This window comes from Lissotriton helveticus, chromosome 9 (genome assembly GCF_964261635.1).
Source record: "Lissotriton helveticus chromosome 9, aLisHel1.1, whole genome shotgun sequence".
Lineage (NCBI taxonomy): Eukaryota > Metazoa > Chordata > Amphibia > Caudata > Salamandridae > Lissotriton > Lissotriton helveticus.
The window spans coordinates 522,210,850-522,233,346 of record NC_136070.1 but is presented as its reverse complement, the minus strand read 5'-3'; the positions used below and the strand labels follow the sequence as shown (position 1 = coordinate 522,233,346).

At 43.4% G+C, this 22,497-nt stretch overlaps 1 protein-coding gene across 3 annotated transcripts in view; it reads left to right on the top strand.

Moving 5' to 3' along the window:
• The window catches only part of ARMH4 (armadillo like helical domain containing 4), a 607,261-nt gene extending 586,414 nt beyond the window's left edge, over nt 1-20,847 (top strand). For 2 of the 3 annotated variants that reach the window (XM_078660369.1, XM_078660371.1), the window contains exons 6-7: nt 18,377-18,511; nt 18,721-20,847. In XM_078660369.1, the coding sequence (XP_078516495.1) occupies nt 18,377-18,511; nt 18,721-18,789 (204 nt within the window). In that variant the 3' untranslated portion in view covers nt 18,790-20,847. The remainder of the gene's footprint in view (nt 1-18,376; nt 18,512-18,720) is intronic. The other variant, XM_078660370.1, reaches the window with a different exon arrangement.
• Nucleotides 20,848-22,497: the final 1,650 nt, after the last annotated feature.

Here is a 22,497-nt window from a genome sequence, read left to right as displayed (position 1 = left end):
AGTTCCTCCATTCATAGTCCCTTTCAAGGTGTTCCAGATCAAATTCCATGTCTGTGACTGCCAAGTTGGTAACTGGTGTTGCTCACCTATATATAAACCATGACTGGGATTAGTTACGGACCTGGTTTAGATGTTTTTTTAAACATCAAGTGGAAAGGGGTCCCGCTGGCTGAGCTTGCTGCTGGAGAAGTGAAGTTTATCACTATGGCAAAGATTTCCTTGGCACTGTTGGTCCTACTCTCAATGTGGTCGTTGAGCGCGGAGCAATTGGTGGCTTTGATTTGCTAATAGTAGCGCCGGAGGATGAATATGTAAGTGGGTGCTCTTGTTGGTGTCGTTCTGACTTTGCCTCCATCTGCATTTGAGTTGCTTGTAGTGGCGTGTGGTGAGCTTGAGCTCTTCCATGTACCAACTTGTATGCGGTCTGGTTCTCCTTACTTTGTTGGTTTTAAGAGGAGCAGGGGTATCTGCGCAGGCAGTGTTTCAAGTTGCATTCATAGAGGCTATTCTTGTGACAAGGCCAGTGGTGAAGGAGTTCCGAAGGCCAGGATGGTTCTGAGATTTTGTTCCCGTCACATCGTGAACATTTGGTGATGGTGTTACTGCTGTGGTGTGGGATTGGTATGCTGAAGTTGATGAGGGCGTGGGCGAACCTGGTGAATAGTGTAGACATGTTAAAATGTAATGTTGCTGATGAAGAAGGGGTCCAGTAGGTGTCTGGCAGCGTGTATTGTGTCTTCCACTCGCTGGATGAGTCCGATATTTGACAGGTCCTCAAGGTGGCTGCTTGTGATGAGATTGGGTAGGTCCTCCAGGTGGTACTTGAGGTCACCGTTGAGGATGAAGGTACTGGATTCAAGGATTAGAGGTTGAGGAAGTCTGTAATGGTGTAGCCAAAGTTGGCATGTGGCCGGGAGGGTGGTAAACGACGGTGCTGGTCAGGGTGTAGTTGGCGGTGATGAGGGGTTTGAAGGTCAGGTGTTCCTTGTTTCTGGTGCTGCTTTTCGTGATGGTGGAGCATTGGCTAGGTTTTTTGAAGATGATAGCGAATATGCCCCTTGGCCTGTTTTTCCTGCTCTGTAATAATATAAGACTCTAACTGATAGTATTTATTCCCAATAAACTAATTTCCACATGGCTATCAGAAGCGTATCCTTATTACTGTGGCCCATATTCTAATTATCTAGTAGTTTGTAAAAGTGCTGTGGTGAGTCAGGCACACTCGTTGCTTCTTTCCCTTGTTCTCAGAAATAAAGGACTCATTGGGTACCGGAACATTATTTTCCACTCTCTCCCCTTGGGGCGGCACATTTATTGTCACCTTCAGCAGCAGAAAGTGCTGCCTATAGTGCAAAATGCTTGGAGAACATTTCGCTCGAGCGGTAGCCCCTTTTGGTTCTGGAGGTGTGTCATGATCTGTGTGTTCGCATTAGGGTTTTAAGGGGTGTGATAATTGCATGGAAGCCATTCATGGGTATTTAACTATAAAGAGAGAGAGATGTCGATGACTTATCAAGTGAGAGGTTCAAGGCATGGTAGAGTCCATGGTGAGCACCCGGACATTTTGGATGTCAGGAACGAGAGAGGCTTGTTCGAATATTCATGCTTCAGTGCAAAACTCCAGAATTGTAGGGTCCAAAGACCATGTCTGGGGATTCTGATCAAGGGATGGGCGCCACAGTGGGATATCTACTAGAAGTGTATCAATATTTTACTTGAAGAAGGACCATAAGACATCACAGACAACAATCTTATACCTAAGCTGACCTGTCCGATCTATCTACATAAAAAATGTGGAGGTTTACAAAAATTAAGAAATCAAAACAATTATTTGAATCCCATGTCTGAAGAAAGCAGGGCCTGAATCAAAATGTCACATCTAATAAACACAATTCTCTCTTCATCCACCGAGCTAAAGAATTAATGAACCACTTTTACAAACATTTATTTCACCAGCGGTCTCGAAATTTGGGAAAAAACAATTCCCTCTCCCTGGATTGATATTCATTGTCAAGAAACGTAAAAACTGCCGAAAGTGCAAGCAGTCCAATTCCACTGCAATCATGTTTATCGATCAGCTTTCAGATAGATTTCAAATATGGAGCTTCACAAAATAGAGCTTGCCTTTTCGCAGAGAGTTACTAAAGGTCGAGTTAGACATGCACAAGTTTATTGTCCGATGAATGCCTGGAAAGAAGGATTTTCCATTATCGTGCGCTCTTAGACCAATATCTAAATTCTTACTTTTATCGATCCCAAAGTGGAAATGACTCCTGCGGCAACAGACAACTGAAAAGACACAATTGCGAAGAATAAACAAAACATTAAGGGCCATATGTATCAAGCACTGATGCTTTCGCAAATGCCGAAATTCGCAGAATTTCGGCGTTGGCGAACACATTAGTGCTAAATGGAATGTATCAAAGAAATCTGCGTGCAAAATAAGGATTCACAAAATTTGGGATTCCTTATTTTGCGATTGCATTTAGGGAATCGCAAATTTTGCGATTCCTTAAATGCAATGTAAGAAGCTTAAAAAAAATGCAATTTCGCCTTTAGGAATTGCAAATTACCACCAACTTCAAGTTGGTGGTAATTTGCAAATTCCTTGAAAAATGCACTTTTTTGCATTTCTCAAAGTGCAATGTGGAGCACATACATGCCCTTAGGGCATGTATGTCAGCCACATGTGTAGCCATGCTTATTTCAGGGGTGCAACAGGGTGTCCTTTGGACACCCCTGCACCCTTGAAATTGTTCTCAATTTGAGATTCTCAAATTGCGAATCGCAAATTGAGAATTACTTCCCATTCATTCCTATGGGCCCCCTGGCCCATAGAAATGAATGCGACAGTATTCCTTAATTGGGATTCGTAATTTGCTAATCGCAATTAAGGAATACTAAGAAATCGCAAAAAAATTGCGATTTTGTACATACATCCCTATTTGCGATTCTCAAATAGCGATTTCTAAAAAATCGCTATTTGAGAATCGCAAATCAGGTTGTTGATACATATGGCCCTAAGGCTCCTGTCTGATGGTCCAACTTCAGTTATCTTTGTTGAATCATGTTGATGAACATAGGGACACAGAATAGGACAGTGATCCAAAAAAGGACATACCGGTGATAGGTTCTACCCCCCCACTCCTGGCCTCAGGTTATGACAGTGCTAAACCTGCCCCCAATCCAATCTCTGCTGGGGCGGTCTCGGCCCACCAGATACCATGCAACGGGTTGCTGATATCCACTGCTTCAGATTACGAATCCTACGGAGTTCCTTGAGGCCTGTACAGTAAGATGCAAAAAAAAAGTAAAATAGAGGCCAACAGGCCTTTTCCCTCTATGCACCAAGGATTTAGAACAACAGCCCTGTATCCATCTGGACCCCCCCAGTGGTGGTCCAAGTTAGGAAAGAGTTGAAGACTCTTTAAAGTAAACTACATCAAAATCCATTAACATTCTACATGCCTTTGACTTTACCCTGGACTTTGACCATGTATAGCGCTCTCCTGCCTTTTGGGTAGATTCACAGTATAGAAATACCATATGCATATTACATACATACTGAGCCCCGTTTCTCGGCGGGGTGAAGAGAAACAGTTTATCAATCTTTATGAAAGCCTTCAAGGTGAAAGGCAATGATTTCAAGTGTTTTTTTTTGCGTCACTTAAAAATGGCCACCATCCAAGCCGTTTCCTTTTTTGTGGTGATACTTGGTGGTTTGCAGGGATTTGGTGGCCAGGTGTTTGGTTTAAAGATCCATAACCTTGGCCTGCAGACATTGATGTTTTAGATATGGACATGCTTCAACCTATCTCTCAGTCTATAATCCAGGGGAATTTGTTTCACGTGGTTTGAGCTATGCCTGACATTGGCTTAAGTGGTAAATATAAAAATAAGAGGATCCAATAGATAAAAGGCACTATCTAGGCTAGTCTCTTAAAGTGTAGATATTGCGCACCTCAAATGGTCAAGCTGCCACTTGACCACACATAGAAACTTGTAAGAAGTCAGGATGAGAGGCAATATTAGCATTCAAAATGATCTAAAGTATACAGGTAGAAAAACAAAAAGTAATTGGTTGCAGTCTTTGTGTCTTTATTTCAAATGTGCTTGATTTGCATTGGTATGGACAGAATGATCTTCAGAGAAATTAGCCTGTGTTCATGATCATAGAAAATACTGCTGTTCATATTATAGATATGCCAGCATTAATGTCCTCGCTGGACTCAAGGTAATGTCATAGTCCCACCTATGTCCGTGGTCCAACACACGGCCTATGATATAATGAAGAACCAATAGTAGGAGGCTCCAAATCCTAAAGAGAAATCACCATGCTCAAGAATGTTCCAATGCTAAGCTGGATAATTTCTCAGGCCGGACTCATCTGAACCGCACAGAAAAGATATCTATCGCAGGGCTCTGGAACGGGTTTTGACCCGTAGGATCATAGTTAATCATAGTTGACCATGGTGGGTGCTGGAGCTTTCGAGTCTTTGGAAACGTCTGTACATGTCGAGGTTCCATCGAGTGTTTAGTTAGTGCATCGGTTGTTGGAAGACATCACAAAGCAGTTATAGGCCAGAATGGCAGGAAACATGGCGTGCTGATTAAGCCGGCACTGCTTAAACTAGAATGAGGACCAATCAGGAGGTTCAGGGAATGCAAACAACTTTCATCCCTGGTATTGACCAATCAACTAGGGAAGGTGGGTGAAGACAAAGAACTACAACTGAGGCCAATGAATGTAAAAGAGTGGAATGCGCCTTATTTGAAAATGTTGTGTTGTTTGGTTAGTGTCAAGTGATCGTGTTTGTAGTACTCCTGATTCAGGCTTTTCCAATGCATGGAAATGACAGCATATTGGGAGTGTCATTTCCTTATACTCCTACAAAATCATGGAGACTTGTATTTGGTACCAAATCTACCAAATTTTACTTCAGCCCTTGCACCCAAAGAGAAGCACAACAACCCAAATGCTATTCCACAGGGAAGTCTCAAATAGGGGCGTATCTGAATCATGCATGTGCTATCTCCGGACGTTTTGGGAGCCATTGTATAAAGGGCAAGAGTCTCTGAGGGAACTACACATAGTAGTAGCCAAAGAAATGTGTGTGACTTCAAAATAATTTAGACTTTACCTTTTTCTACTTTTTTTGTTGGTGTTTTATAGAACGCAAACTCGACCCGAAGGTATCAGAGTGCTTCAAATGAGGACCAGTTGTGTTACAGATGGACACAATCATTTTGTTAGGCACGTGGAGATTAAGGGGCCGATTAGGATGGCGGTTTTTCCGCATCCTCCGGGCCGGCGGAAGTGTCCGCCGGCCTGGAGGATGCGGAAAAACCGCGGCGGAGACTCCAAAGACCCACCGCCAAATTAGGATGGCTGGTGGGTCTGGAATTCCGTCCGCCGCTTTTACGCCGCGGTCGGCTTCCGACCGCGGCGGAAAAGCTATAACATGGCAGGCGGTGTCTATGAGACACCGTCCGCCATATTATGATGTTGGTGTAAATATGCTTTTCCACGGCGGCTTTTCCGCCATGGAAAAGCATACGGACATTCACTTTGGGGGCCCGTTGCGGGCCCCCTGGGTGAATGGGGGGTGGGGGGTGCACATGGGGGGTACCTATGGTACCCCCCTGCATTTGCGTACACAAAGCAGCAGGCACCGTGCGGTGCCTGCCGCTTTGTGCATGTAAATGCAACACATGCATTTTTAACATTGCGGCGGGTGCAGCTTGAAGCTGCACCCGCCGCAATGTAAAAAATAGAGGATGTGACCGCCACCCTGGCGGTCACATCCTAATTGCCATGGAGGGACCGCCGCTGCCCATGCGGACGGTCCCTCCTACTCAGGGGTGGCGGACGGACGCAAGTCCGTCCGCCATCCTAATCGGCCCCTAAGTGATTTGCCCAGAATCACAGGATGTTGAGCGCCTCTGCTGAGACTCCAACCCGGTTCCCCAGCTTCAAGGTCGACTGTTCTAGCCGTTAGGCCACATCTTCTCAATTTAAGTGAAAAATATATTTTTGGCCAAAATAAGCAGTGAAGTATTTGCTTCTCTAGAGGAATGCCTGCAAGGTCACCAATAAAATCCTAAAATTCTCGATAAGCATCTTTTACGACGAGCTACTACTTACATGTACCCTTTAAAAAGATTTTTGAGTAAACCTGTATGGCGCTTTCCCCTGGCAGAATGAGTGTAACATGTAGCAGGAGGCTAGGTCCCATATTTATGTCACAGGGAGAAGAACTCTGTAAGTCAATTGGGCTAATGTGTACAGGCTAAGTCTGTTGTGAGTAACAGATTTATGGTTATCTAGTTGAGCCCCCTACGAGGTGTGGCTGTGTGTGTACGGGTCAAGGGATAATTTGTTGTCATTTTGTCCCTCTAGGGTGTTGAGACAGATGTGGAAGGCTGGTCTTGGGCCATGTCACCACACCAGTTTATAGGGGATGGTAAGTTTGATCTTTGCTGGGTCAACCATTTATTGGATTCAGCTCTCAGCGTCAAGAGTCAGTATTCTCTTTGACCAAGGGTTGAACAGATGAGCAGTAGGTCGGTACGAGGCACCAGCAGTTAGATTCCCAAGACCTCTGTGGGCCTCACACTATTTTTGCAGCCTCTAATGTCATTTGAATGGGAGGGAGTTCAGTGAGTTGATGGGACCCCAGACATATCATATTCCTACAGTGCAGTAAGTGAGCAACTCAGGATGGTGCAAAACTTTTAGGACTACTAATCCAGATGGGTGAGACAGGATGTAGGCCCAATTTCGTATCCCTCGGGGTGTTGCTTCCTCATGCCTACAGCCAGTTATTTACCATACTTTCACAAACAGAGATACAGGCTTGCACAATTCCTAGTGACGTCTTATACAGGAAGCAGGAGTGATGCAACCTCATACCTGTTTACACTACAACAGTTATGGCATTGGTGTCAGCAACCCTGGGTGAGGTGTATACATCGCGCCCCCCTATAAAAAATCTGTCTGGGAGGTCAGGGGTGTATGAGGTCAGAAATAAGAGCAATGAGATTTTTGTGGGATTTGGTCTGGTTGAGTTAAACACTTTGACAAGTAGGTGGTTTCCCCTATTGGGTCTGTTCTGGTGTATTTAACCCAGCTATCTGGATGACCATGTGTCAGGTTCAAAACACTGTGCATTATGTGAAAAGTATATTGGGACACAGCTCCTGGCTACCTTCTAAATTTGGCCCAACACTGTGCTCAGCCCTCTTCACTCATTAATGTTTCTACAAGAAGATAAAGCTTTGTGGTAGAATTGGGGGGGGGGGGGCTGTTGACTGAAATTTTGTAACCACCTCACCCTTCGACTACACACAGAAGAAGAAGACTGTTACATCCAGTTCAGGAAACTCCTGAAAACCAAACTGTCAGTAAACTTAATCTTGTCATTAAGACTGTTGGAAGAGTATCTGAGTAGGTATACACTCAGCATCTGGATGGACACCATCCTTATTGTTGTCAATACTTTCTGTGCTATGCATTTGTTTTTAGTTCCATCACTATGAGGGGCCTGGGTAACAAGCAGATTTGTATACATCACATAAGCAAATGAATGAATGAATGAATTATAAGATGTAGTTAGATTAATTGACCATTTGAAGCACATGGAAGTAGTGATGTCCATATGAATGAATTGTAAGTGGTTTGGGAAACTCATTCTCTCTTTATATATGTTTCTTTCTCTTTTCACACTTCCCTATTTTCACTCTTTTGCTCTCTCACTCTCTCTCTCTTTCACTATCATAGCCAACATACATTGCAAACATATAGAATGTGACTTGCTCCTGTCAGGTTAGTGTCATTTATCTGTGGAGACCTTACAGCAGCGTCAGGTAGAAAATGGGTTTAGTGAAACAATGACTACAGTTCCATGAGATTTTCTAGATTCATCCTCTGCACTTGAATCTGACCGGCAATTTCTCGGTTCTTTGAAGGAGGGTTCTTGGTTATACCATGATTTATGCTTCACTGAAGCAAACTTACTCAGCAATACAGTTTGTGTTATGTCTGAGACATAAACAGCCCTTGCAATGTAATTACTATGTAAAGACCTGTAGATCATCCAAATATTTTTTTGGGCAATACTGGAAACAAAGGACTCTTTTTTAAATCTGGAGATGATTGAAAATGTGCATATCATTCCTGACATTGCCTTTCATGGTCTGAGGGCTTTATCATTGGTATCAGATGCAGTCTTTGCTGCTTGTCATCAAGTTCTATATATGGAAAGTGGAAATATTCAAGAGTTTAGGGCCTTATTAGGATGTCAGCACCGACGCAGAAGCAGGACCGCCCGACTAGGAGTTGGAGGTTCCACTGGCCGTATTACTATGCAACCGCCTTCACGGCTGCCACAATGTGTATATTTCGTATTGCAGCGTGGGCTGCGAGCTGCAGTACACGCCTCAATAAAAAAACCATTTAAAACATCCCTGCACTATGTGGCAGGCACCATGTGGTGCCTTGCCACCTGGTGCAGGAATGTTCCCCAGGGCCCATAGCGGAAGGCCAGTGGGGTCCTGCTAGGGGCCCCGAAAGTCTCTTCCCACCTGCCTTTTCATGGTGTGTTAACCGCCATGAAATGGCCGGGGGAAAGGGATATTGTTTTAATCCCTTTCCACCTGCTTTTTCATGGCGTGTTAACCGCCATGAAATGGCCGGGGTGAAAGGGGCATTGTTGTAATCCCTACTGCGGTGCCTGAGCAGGCCCTGCTACTACTGTAGAGATTGCAGTCCCTTCAACAAACTGACGAGCTCCTTGAGCCCGTCGGATGCGTGGCGGATGGTCTCTCTGCCAGCCCACCATCTGCCTGCCATCCTAATGCGGCGGGCGGTCCTGCAGGGACCGATGGCAGTGGGACCGCCACAGATGGCCTGACGGTGGCGCTCCCACCGCATCGTTGTCAGGCCCTTAATTTTTATCTCTCTTCCTTGCCCAAGATCTAAACTATGTGGTTCCATGCTTAAAGACAAATGTAAGGTTGTTAATGAAGAATGTTAGGTTGCTTCTATTTTTCAAGGAAGAAAAAGATGCTAGAGATACTTTGTTCCTCTGGTTGAGTCATCCACATGGTCTGGCAAACACAGGCAGGCTGGATAGTGAAGACATTGTAGTGGGATAGGTGGACTGTTCTGTGCAGCGTCTTCCAGCCAAAGTAAACGTTAATGGCACAGCTTAATTGTTGGTGCCACCCACTGAACCACACCAAAATACCTCCTTCACCAGTTAAAAGAAATACTGCTGAGGGTTCTGGGGACTCCTGTTTTTATTTTAAAAAAGGACAAGGACACAGATGAGCTCCATATTTAGGAAGTAATGAAGCTGAGGAAAGCAGGGGAAAAGGAAGTGGTCTGCACTATGAAGTTGGCCCACTAGACCAACCAGACCTCTGTATCTGGGTCACAGCCCATCTCTGAGAATAAGCGGGTTATCTCTATGTTCCCCTAAAAGAGTGTCTTTCTTCCCCAAAACAAAAGAGATTTTGGGACGAATTAAACAATTTATATGGGGATGGTCTCAAGCACCGTATGTGATATTTTACTTTCCAGCATGACTTGTCAGCCAATCATGAGGATATTATCTGTCACAGATTTTGTAGTGTCAGGCATGCAGACTCTAAAGTTTATATGATGCAGACCAGTCCACTCAATTCAAAGGTGTTTTGTGAACTGCCTCTTTGACTGAATCTCTATAAATTTGAGATAAATTCACAACACATCTGTGGATGTTTGTAACATGGGTACTCGAAAACATTTTCCCTGGGGCCATAATGTTTGTTGTGTGATGTGCCAGAGGGCCGAATTGATGCCAGTTGGGTGGTGGTTGACGACAGGGTGCGGTGGCGGGAAATGGCAGTAAGGTGGGTGTTGGGGAAGCGCAGCATATACATCTATCTAGTGGCTGAATTGAACAAAGTGAAATCAATTTTACCAAGGTGAAAAGCTTCTGCATATTAATTAAATTCTCGTTTTGGATTTTGAAGAGACCGTCATATTTGTACACTTTTGCTGCAAGATGTGTTTAAAAATTAAAGTATTTCTAAAGTTAAGCGGTGCAGTACTCCCTAGTTATTTTCATTTTTTTTTACACCAATTAACCTTTAAATAAATGCTTGCCTGTTTATTTAACATATTGTTATTGTTAGTGCTGACTTGATTAAACAGAGGCCCTGCTCTCCTGTTGACAAGTGGGCCGCAGGTAAAGGTCAAGTGGGCCGTAGCCGGACCTTAGGTGATACTTTGAGTATCAATGGTCCAGAGTGAGTGATCAGTTTCAATTTTTTCCAATGGCTCTATTCTGTGGCCATATGCAAATATGTGCACGCCCGGGGAACTTGGCAGTGTATATGGTAATGGTGCTATTGGTCTATCTTCACCTCTAGTCACTGGTCTCTCTTGTTATGTCTTGTTGGAAGACCTATTACTAGACATTCAATCATCAAAGTGATCAGAAAAGCTTTGACTTGGCAGTTGATTCCAGCTTTTTTTTCTCCAAGTGGGTGCCTTTTGATTCAGAGTACCCTATAGTTATGGCGTGGATGTCATTCTCAGAGGATAGTGGTTTTTCCTGGGGATTTCTCAGTGCATGGGCTTTATTCTCACCTCTAAGCCTGTATTTCGCGGGATTGAAGGCTATTTGCTGTAATTTGGACATTCTTGAGGGGTACACTCTTTATTTGTCTGATCACTATGTCTTGCTTTGAATGATCAAGGAATGCATAATTTGGCAGAGCAAGACTTGGTCGAACATTTCAAGTATTCAGAGTCTCAAATGGGCAAGCTAATAGGAGTTCCAGGGCCCATCAAGATTATGAGTTATGCTGTAACCTGGTGACCCCAGACCTCTTTTCCCTGGGGACTCCATCTACGCAAAGCAGCTGCAATGCTTGGTAAAAAATCAGATTAGAAATGAGGAGTAAGCAGGGAAATTTAATGCCTCAAATCTAATTCCCCTGATTTTTCTCCACATGTCTCCACTTCCCGAAAAGGGGTGGGGCCAAATTTAAAGTTACTACTGGCAAAAATGAGCAATAGGAAGTCAAACAACCCTCATGGCCAAACACTGATACTGCAAAATCCTCCCACAGAAAATAGGTAGTTAGGAACCTAAAATTGAACCCCAGGGAATAATGGTAAACTAAATCAAATGATTTTAACTTTAACCCCTTCGCTGCCGAGGGTAATTCCCCCGCTGTGCTGGGGGGAGGTGGGCGCGTACAGCGACCTGGTGCTCATGACTGAATTAGATGAAACTATTCTTTTTGTGTATTCCCCTACACAGTTAAAACGTGTTTTAAAAACAGCCTCCTGGGACCTCTGCTTTCAATCGGATAAAAAATTAATTCATGGGAAAAGGAATGTAGATATCTTTCTTGACACTTATCTGATGAAGCAGCCACAACCTTATGTGCGATGGTCCCTCCCACACGGCATACGTAGATTTTGGTTCCTGCTACGCTACGATTTAATACCTTTAAATCTCCTGTTATCTAAATGGTATGGTTCCACCTCTTTGTGTAATCTATGTAATCTGAATATTCAGGATTGTACGCATGTTCTACTGATTTGCCCGGCACTATGTAAATTGCGCTCTAGATGGATAAAAGTTATTTGTCTCCGTCTCGGCATTTTAACCCTGAAAGACTTTTTTCTTGCACTTTATTGTCCCCCCAATGAAATGTTCTGCTTCCACATTTTTAACTTTTTTAAAGGTTTTTTTAGCTATTTATTAATAATCCATGGAGATCCTCTTTTGACATGCCAATTTTCTATTGCTGTGGTGTGTAAGTTAGTCTGTATGTAATTTAGGTCCCTTTTGGGCGGACATTTGCCAGCATTTGTATTGCTTTGTACTGTATTTCTGTATATTTTATGTGGCCCTCTGTTGAGAGCCAAAACATAATAAATAAAATTGAATTGAATTGACGAGCTCAGCTCGTCATGCAGCACAGTGGCGCTGTGCTCATGACGAGCTGAGCTCGTCATGACCACACCCATTTTTGTGGAACGTTCAGCACAGCAGGGGAATTATCCCCACGTGTGAGCGCCACGGTGGTCATGACGAGCTCAGCTCGTCATGAGCACAGCGCAACTGTGGCTCATGACGAGCTGAGCATGGGAGGGTTTAAAAAAAATAATTTTATGTTAAAAAATATAAATATAAAGAAATTAATGACTTTAAATTTAAATGAACTGTCACGTTCATTCGGAAAAATAATTGCAATATTTTAAATTAATTCTATAATAAATGTATGTAATTTTTAATGTATAATACATAAATATGAAAAATCTAGTTTAGATGGGACATTTTTGTTAGAAATTCTTTAAAAAATTAAATTTTTATAAAAAATGTAGTTAGTTATGCATGTCTGTTTATTTTCTTCTACAATTAAAATACACATATACATTTAAATTATAATTATATTTATTATAAAAATATTTTTAATCATTTTTATCTTCATGGTAATAAACTTATAACAATTTCCCCATGCTGTGCCACAAGGAGATCTTTGCCCTGGTGGCAAGATCCCCCCATGGTAAAGCTTATGGAAAAGTAAAAAAATAAAAAAATAAAAACTTAAGAACAATTGCTAAACATATTTGGATCTATTTATTTCTCTTAATTTAATTTCATTTAATTTTAAATATAGACTTTATTTTTATAAATTAATTTGAATTAAAAATGCTTTTATATTAAATGTTTAACTTCACTTTAAATTATTTTGTTAAAGTTTAAATTGAAAAAAACACCTAATGAAAAACATTTTTTAATATTAAAAGTGATGTATATAATTAATTAAAAATAATGCAATTAGATTTTAATAAAATAATAATATTACATTATGTCAAAATTCAAAAAAGATTATTAAATATGTTAAAATACATTAATAAATATTTTATTTGTATATACTTTTTTGCAATTACAGTAAATATATTTATATTTATAACTAATTGTAATTATTGAAGTTAATTTATCATTATTTTCTATGGGAGGATGTTGCAGAACCAGTGGTTGGTCATGTTTGGTGCTGGACTTACTCAGGCTCTGGTCTGGAGAACATTTACTGCCACTGTGTCTCCTTTTTGGATGTAGTAGCTTTGGAAGTGCAGTTTGTGGACAACAATGCACTCACTGTTTTGTGGGTGAGTGCATATCCCTCCCTTATAACATTTCCTATCCCTCCTTAAAAGCCTCCTTCCGCCTGTGTTGTCTCCTCCCATTTAGTAGTAAGCATACCCCTTTTTTTCAGCCACTCTCCTAGTCTCTTCCACATTTACCTCTAAGTAATACACTTACATGTGTGAAGACCTCCCCATAAAAAAGACAGGAGAGGTGGAGCTGGAGATTTAAACTTGTAGGTTTGTGAATTGCATTTTGTAGTAGGTAACCAGCAATACTGTAGTACTACTTAACATACTACAAATGCAGTTTGTGAACCAAGCCCTCCGGGTTCAACTTGTAAGGAGGCTGTTTTTCTTACCCCATGCGATACGGATCAGTCCGGTAAATGGTATCTCTTGGAATTACAAGTTTCATTACCAGGCTGTTGATAATACAGACTAAAGGGCCCGTTAGGATCTCGGGCGGATCGCCACTGCCCACTTGGCGGAGGCGATCCGCCCGAGATCCATCCCTGCCTGCCACCCATTTCCCCCACCATATTACTATGGCGGGGGGGACCGCGGCAGACGGAAAGACCGTCCGCGGCTTTTCTGCCCGGTCTAAAAGTCGACCGGGCAGAAAAGAGTTTAATATGGTGGCGGTGTCTATTAGACACCTTGCCCAGAAGATTTTCCATTCTTCTTACTCTATGTATGCCAGGGGGTTGTTTATCTGGGTAGCCCCAGGCACACTGTTCTCTTTAACATCCTCGAGGCCGATGTGGAAGGCAGATATGTTTTGCTCAAGGGCACCCTGGACGGGAAGCCAGTATCTGTGCTTAACACGTATGCCCCGATTATAGACAACCCAGATTTTTTCCCCGCGATGTAGGATCTTGTCGTGCTGGAGGTGGATATGCCCATTTTCTGGCTGGGGGGATTTAGTTGCGAGATTGACGGGGGCCTTGACAGGGTGCATCCCAGGGAGGGCACTAAACCCCACATGACTGCTACACTTAGGGCAGTTATGGATAATCTGGGCCTTGTGGATACTTGGAGTACACTGCATGGAGGCTGCTGACAGAAATACTTACAGAGCCAGTGGGAAGGGAAACCCTTTGAACAACTATATGGATTTTAACTAGGGCACTACAGGTCGTAGGGCCCCAGAGTGGGATGTGCTGAAGGGGCTGCAATGGTGAACACATATGGGTCTCACTTGCAGAGTGAGGCATCAGCTTCAGGCTGATCTCAAGTAAGAGTAATCGGATCTGGCTTTTGCTGCAGGCAAGGGACCCAAAGGACCCTGAAACACACAGAGAGAAAACGGATGTGAGATGGGGCATAGTGTACATATGGGACAGGTTAGATAAATACACGCTAGGGCAATACAGGCAGCAAATGCATAAGGAGGGAGAAAAGCTGGGCAAGCTAGCTGCTGGCTTGGATTCTGCGCAGGGAAGGCACGCCATCTCCCACAACACACCTGGCGACTTCTGATGGCGCGAATGTGACATCCAGAGCGGGCATTGTGTCTGCCTTTTGCGAACATCTGGAGAGTGTGTACAGGGCCGACCCTCAGGTCGCACAAGACGGGACGGAGATATCCGCTTAAGAGTCAAGGGAGGCTTGGGGATACCCAGGGATTGGGAACGCCGCGACCGAGGACCTAGACTTCACCATCGAGCTGGACCAGAATTTTAAAGCCAAAAATGGGGACATTTCACAAAAATGGAAGAAGGACTACCATTTTACTTCAAGCGATGAGAGCGCTCCTCAGCAGAGAATTACAGAACAGGCAGTAAGAACCTAATTAAAATGCTCTGTTTATACCCAGTAGCCTGCCTGTTAATTAAATTGCTTTCTTGAAACAACTGCTAACTATCCCTGCTTTGTAAAATATAGAAAACACTTCCCACCGTTTTTAGTCGACCCACTCTAAAAACCGGGACATGAGCTACATTTTTTGACATCTGCTGGGACAGCGTGTTAAAAATAGGGACCGTCCTGGCAAAACGGGGACGCCTGGTCACCCTAGCTGGAGGAATTATGCACAGTGTTGCATATGCTACCGAGGGCCAAGGCTCCCGGAGGGGAAGGGTTCCCAGTGGCTCCTTTTTCAGGAATTCTCCCCAGCAATCATGCAGGGGTTGCTCGAGGTTCTCCTTGAGGCTTGGGAGACCGGGGTATTGCCGGCCACCATGAGAGAAGGGGACTTCTGGATTTGTCTGCTTTACACTAAACCTAGCCCCAGAGTATGGGTGGGGCACTGTCGCTCGGAGAGCTGGGTACTGGAGAGGGGCACACAGTAATGTTGCCCCCCATCCCGCTCCTTTTTGCGCTTGTGATGGAGCGTTTGGTGGTGTGGACTATGTGGGAACTGAGGGACTGGGGCATACAGTTGGGCGACGTTAGGCACATCGTCTCCTTATAAGTGGCCCACCCTCTGTTTTACCTTAGCTCCCGCCGGGACTCCGTGATTTTGTTGCGCTTACTGGACAAATTTGGGAACCCTGTCGGGGCTGTGGGTCAACCGAGGTAAGCCCCTGTTGTTCCCTTTGGCTGCCCCAGTGTAGAGCCTTGCAGACATTGGTCTGCACCGGGAGCTGGAACACTTTCGGTACTTTGGGATTATGGTTACATATTACAGGGCCCAACAAATGTGCCTTAATATGGGGATGGTGATGGATTCTCTATGTGCCTTGGTCGCCTTCTAGAACACCCTCCCATTGTCACTGATGGGTAGGATAGCTATCTCTAAAATGATGCTCCTACTGTGCTGTTTATATGTCATTCAGAACTCTCTCTGCCCTCTGCCTATCAGAGTCTTCAGACAGCTGACATGATCCTTGTTTCTCTCATTTGGGCTGGGTAAATAAGCAGAGTGGCCTTGGCCACCCTAACTAAATGGTGTGAGCGGGGGCGTAACACAGGCCCACGCATCCCCCGCAGTGCGGGGGGGCCCTCAAGCTCAAGGGGCCCCCTCAGCACTGCACTTCGGCCTGAGAGCTCCTAATAGAGTCCGGAGGGGGCCCCTCCTTGTACCTGGCAGGGGGGCCCCCTCAATTATCGTTACGCCACTGGGTGTGAGGAGGATAGACTGGAAGTGCCGCAGCTCAAGCGCTATGACTATACTATGCACATGGGATACGCCACATGCCTGCTGGAGTCTGGAGACAGCTTGGAGAAGTGCATGTCGGCGGGGTAGTTGATGGTGAACAACTCCCAGTGATATTGATGGAGGCGCTGGGGCCCGAATGGCATGCCATTCGTGGTTAGGCAGACCACTTGACTCTGGCAGAGGTTAGGCACAGTAGTGCTAAGGTGCACGCCCTTTCACCAGGAGTTGCCGGTGTGGATACTGGCTCCTGTCCGTCAGATGGCTCAAACGATGTTCTGCCAGGCAAGGAAAGATCGGGGTTGTGAGCGGCTGCAGGACTTTAGCTCGTTTGAAGATGCATGGGTAGAGTTTTCACTGGGGCCAGGTCACTTTCTGCACTACATGGCTTGGCAGAGTTGGTCAGACAAATGGATGACCTGGATGACCTTCCTGGCAGCACTGGAAGTAACACTTTGGGGACCCTGCTGTCCTGCGGGTCAGGTAGGCATCTGATAGCATATATGTATAAAGCCCTCAGAGCGGATGCTGTTGAGGGCCGGTAGTGGGCCGGGCAGCTTTGGAGGGGGACCTGGGGGGAAAGACTGGACTCACATTTGTGCCCTCATGCAGACTGCATTGGGCAATGCTCCATTCAAGCTGGTCCATTCTAACTTTTTGCAATGCACTTATCTAACTCCCTTGACTCTTAAGCGGATATCTCCGTCCCGAACTGACAAATAACCCTGGTGTGGGTTTCAAGTGGGCGTCTTCCTTCACTTGGCCTTGGGCTGCCGTGCAGTACATGATGTTGAGTTTGGGTGTTCGGCGCATTCGTAGGTAATACTTCACTACGGGCCATGCTAACTCCACACCATGCTAACTCCACACTGCTACTCACTGATGGACATCAGGAGGCCTAAATGTCATAAGATGGCATCTACATTCCTGCAGCTGGTGCTAGCTAGGTGTAGGGTGGCCATCACTTGAATGGGACAGCGCATCCTGGGGATAGACTGTTGGCATAAGGCGGTGGAAGAAGAGATGCTAGCAGAAGAGGTTCTCATGAAACTCAGCAGGAGAGATGAGAAGGTGGGGGACGACATTCTTGTGTGGCGGGAACTGAGTGACAGGTTCTTGACCCCAGATGCTGGTCCGAACAGTGGCAACAGTGATTTCTCCGAATAATGGCCTGTTGTTGGGTAGTGTCCCCGGATTGGGGAGTGTGGGGGGTGGGTGTATCTGGTTTATTCTGTTGCGCGTTTGTTACTGCCTCCTTGGGCGATATAGGAATGACTACTGCACTGTTGGGTACTGTTCCTTTACTTACCTTCTGTATAGTGTCCATTCTGTTACTACTGCTGCACAGTTGATTTGCATATAAACAAAAAATAACGCTTTAAAAAAAATACATTGATACCTACATGGGCATTGTTGTTTACAATAACTAATAACCCTGTCCCTTTGGGTCTAAGGGTTTCTCTGGTGGTATTTAGGAGGGAATTTAAGACACACATCTTTAAAGAACTATGTATTAAGAGAATCTTTCCACTCCCAACTACCCTTTCAGTCCCTTTGTATCTGTTTGACCTTGTATAGCACTCTGCACTATACAAATATCATATACAAACATGAATGCAACCATACACATACATGCATACATAAGAGATGCATTATATTCGATGTTCTAGGGAGGACGCTTGTAAATGTGACGTGTTTGGACATGCAGATTTGTAGAAATGTACAATGTGAAAGAACCGGTGTCCATACGTCTTGTCTGCTTTATCTCACATGCCATTCTGTGTTATGGTCAAATGCATAAATCCTTTGACAAGGATGAACAGGATTACTTTATCCTAGATTTACAACACCTCGTAGAGCAATGAGCCTTTTGTCTATAAAGTCTATTAAATATTTACTCACATGGAAGTCTCTTAAGTTTCAACAGTCACCTGAATCTTGAGGGCTTCTTGTCATTCATGGGTGCCATTTTAGGATCACTGATCCTGTCAAAGGGATAACAAATTGTCACACAATGATAGAACGCTATGCATTTGTAAGAGCCCTCCGCAGTCATGGGGGCGGGAGAAGAAGCGCAAGCATGCTGTAGTTAGTATTCATGTGGTTGTCTTGTTCTCTTGCAGGCTGGATACATGTCTGGGATGCTGTTACCGGTGGGGATTGGTATAGCTGGAGCCTTTTTCATCCTGGGAGTACTCTACAGCATTAAATTTATGAATCGCCGGAGGAGACTTGGCTTCAAACGACATAAAAGAAAGGTACTTGGATGATGTGAAAATTGAGATTTTATCCTCAGACACTTAACCTGCCATGCCTGTCTCTTAATAGGATCTGATCTAATCACTGTAGGTGTCTCCTTGTCATGCCTCAGAACCATTATTATAAGATATGCTTGTGTTTGTACTGCAGATTTCAAGGCTTCTTTGTGATCATCCCTGTAAGACTGTTTCTTCTTTTCTTTCTCAAGCAGAGAGAATTTAACAGCATGCAAGATCGAGTGATGCTTCTTGCCGACAGCTCAGAAGATGAATTTTGAGGCCACACGTTATTGTGATTTCCAATGACACTTTTGCAGAACAAAGAAAAAAAGATGCTGTCTCACTGCTATCCGCCAACTGTGTAGTGATTTTTATGCACTAAAAGAAAAGGCATGCTTTATTTTGGATTGTTTGTTTTTTAATAAAGTTGTGAGCGTTTGTTTACATGTGCACACTTGTTGAGTCTGTAAAGTGATAGTCGATAGGTGTGTTATGAACTGATTTTATCCGGCTGCTATTTGTAATAATGTCATGCTTCATCAAGAGCATGTATAACTTCGGATGTTATCTTTTATGATTAGCAACATTCCATGAAAAATGCTCCCCTCTTCTAAAATATATGATAAACATATGTATTTCACACATATAAGCTTTAATACACAGCCATTGAGCCAAGTTCATCATAGGTGTCCTAATTTTGTATTCTGCACTCTATTCCATTTTATAACGATTTACTAAATGTTTACCAGCAAATTTGTGAAAATTTATTATGCCATGTTACAGTTTCTAAATAGACAGCTTTCCACAAGTTTTGTCAATCTTTTGTCCAATTTTAGTATCTTGTATTATATTTCATAAGTGAGCAATTTGCTTAAGATTACTACTTTACACAACATTTAGTAGACTGTACAATATTTCACAAGTGAACAGTTTTCTCAAGGACTACCCTCCTTTTGAAAAAAAGATGTTTCTCATCAGATTTCACAATTTAACTGTCTGGTCAGGGTTTACCCACTTGCCCATTTATTCACATTGCAAGTCTGCAAAAAGGATCAGTGAGTTAAGGACGTACTCCAAACACCAGGAGCTGTCTCCTGGTCATAGGTTCAACTCCTGACAAGGCCAGCTCAACCTTCCTTCATACTGAGTCTGGTAAATTGATTAATATTACGTAATGGTAACACCCCTTATTCACAGTTTTTAAAACAACTGCCATGCAATATGAAGTACTTTATAAAAACAAATTACAATTATGTGTGTGAAAATTGACTATACTCACCTCTGTTTCACAACTGAGCCACTTAAGGAATGTGTACCCATAATGTGACCGCATTTGGAATGCATGGCGTATCCTTGATCACAAATGTATCAATTGTTTAGTTTTTAGTTTTTGTTTAGTTTTACCCACCTTTGCCCAAAATTAGTATGCTATAATGTATCCCATCATTAAATAATGTGATCAGTGCTTACCCACATTTTAAGCAAATGTACTATGCTGTGTTATATTTCATAATTGAAGCATTTTCTCAAGGTGTGCTCTGATTTTGTTCAAATTTAGTATGCTAACCAATGTACTTTCTAATTATGCAACACTTACCCAGATATTTCCAAATCACTGTGGCATTGTCAGAATTGAGCCATCATCTGCTAAAGGTTTCCCCCGCATTACTCTCACATATCGTATGCCATGTCATAAGTTAGTGTTGAAGATTGCCATCCCTTTGCCCTAATGTAGTGTGATACAGCATATTCCACAAGTGAAGCATTAGATCAATGTCCACTCACACTGTGTCTTCTTCAGGACTAGCAGCATGCATCGTTTCAATGTTGCTTTGGCTGTTGCAGTGTACATTTTGTTCTGAATTGGTATAATGGAAATAATGTGCTTGCTAACAATTTAAACAATTTCTGACAGTAGTCATGTAATGAATTTTAAAGGAAAGTATGAGTATGGGAATTAAAAAAACAAATAACGAATATTATATGTTAATGGCCTAATTTGTTCAGGAACTCTTCATTGATCTGAGCAATATAATTATTTATAGTAAATGTTTGTGGCTTCCTATGGAAATGCGGAAAAGATAATTAATGCTCTTTTTCTGTCTTTGTTAAGCTATAGTATTGCATTTTCAGTGAAAAACATGAAACAAGGTAATGGGGTTTACTAGTAAATGTTGGTCTCTCTAGAACTGTAATACATCTCATACCTATTATTCAGAAAAATAAATGACTGTTTAATCCATAATATTGATATCTATCCAAACACCTCTAATAAACCCACCATTTATTTAATGAGTGTACAATAGGACTGCTTGTTGGCAGATGAAGGCGATCGATTTAAGAATTTGACTTCAAACATTTCCTCTCAAAAAGCAAAACAGTAGCTTTGTACCAGAGGTGTATGCTTTGCAGAGTGAAAATAAAATTGAACGACATGGCGTTGAGTAACAGGCAGAATACCAAATGCATTTGTCAACAAAACAATGACAGAGCAATAAAACTCACAGACAGTGCACTAGATAAATGTGAAGAGGTGCTTTTAAATTCTGTGGTTGAAGCCTGTGGCTGTTACTCAGTGAAGACTTGAAGTTTAAATCCCCTGACAAATAGGCATGGAACAAAACCAAACAGTGTTCACATTCTTTTGCTTCTTGAAACGACAAGAATTTGGTATTTTTGTTTAATAAGTGGAAAGTTGTTATTTCATAATCAGTTTTAATAAAAAACCTCGCATTGCATAAATATTTAAGAAGGGTCACATATGATTGTTTCATTTATGAACATAAAGGAATATTATAGAACAACACATTTCCAAACATATTAGGGGGCGGAGTGCAGGCAATTTGTAAAACTGGTTACAAGACTCACGTGTGCGTAGGATTACTGCCCAAATATGTACATTCAAATATATACCTGCCAAAATATTGTGACAATAATACTGACTAACAGAATATTGTGAAGGTAAGAGCAGAGGCGTAGCTTCAGGTTTGGTGTGTCACCCCCTGAAATAAATGCATCCTTAGGGCCTAATTATGATGACGATGGGTCCGCCCCTGACAGCCCGTCATGGCAGTCCCACAACCATTGGAATGAGGCTTCCCACCTGCCTCATTAGGATGGCGGGTGGATGTATGGCGGTCGGAGAGACTGACTGCCACGGATCCGATGGGCTCAAGGAGCCCATCAGACCATCGGAGGGAACTCCAATCCCTACATTGGTGGCGGTGCCTGCCAGGCACCGCCGTTGGGATTATGATGTCCCTCTCTGCTGGCTGTTTCATGGCGGTTTACCCGCCATGAAAAGGCTGGGGGAAAGGGACAATGTGGGCCTGTAGCAGGCTCCCCTTCCCCCCTGGCCCTCATCTGTGGACTTTGGGGGTCACCATAGGTGCCCCCCTACATATCCCTGCACCATGTGCCTGCCACGTAGTGCAGGGATATGTTTAGTGTCCTCTTTTTGTACTGTGGTGTGTGCTGCAGTCCACAGCACCCGCCGCAATACAAAGTTTAAGCATTGCGACCGCTGTGGTGGCGGTCGCATCCCAATGCCTATGGCGAAACCGCCGACAGCCTGTCGGGCGGTCCCATCTCCGATAGGATGGCGATCGAAGGAAAGTCCGACCTTCATCATAATCACGTTTGGTAGTTGGGCCATGGGGCCCTGAGTAAGATTTGCTATGTCTGTGTTGGTTTTTCTTGTTGTGAGCCGAGAGCAAAAAGGGGAACAGTGACCTTTGATTTAAACGGGAGGGAGAAAGAGTTAAACAGATACATATTTGGTGGCTGAATCTCGGCTTTAATGCTTGTCCAAACTGTATGATCCTAGACAAATATTTTATTTGACAAAACTTCTTTTTTTTCTTTATTATCATAGATGAGCACTGTCAGAACCTCGTTACAATGATGATGAATCCTTATACGTTACAAATGTAGTATTTTTTAACTTCATTACCTGTTACAGGTAAGGCCCCACCAGTAGCAGCTTC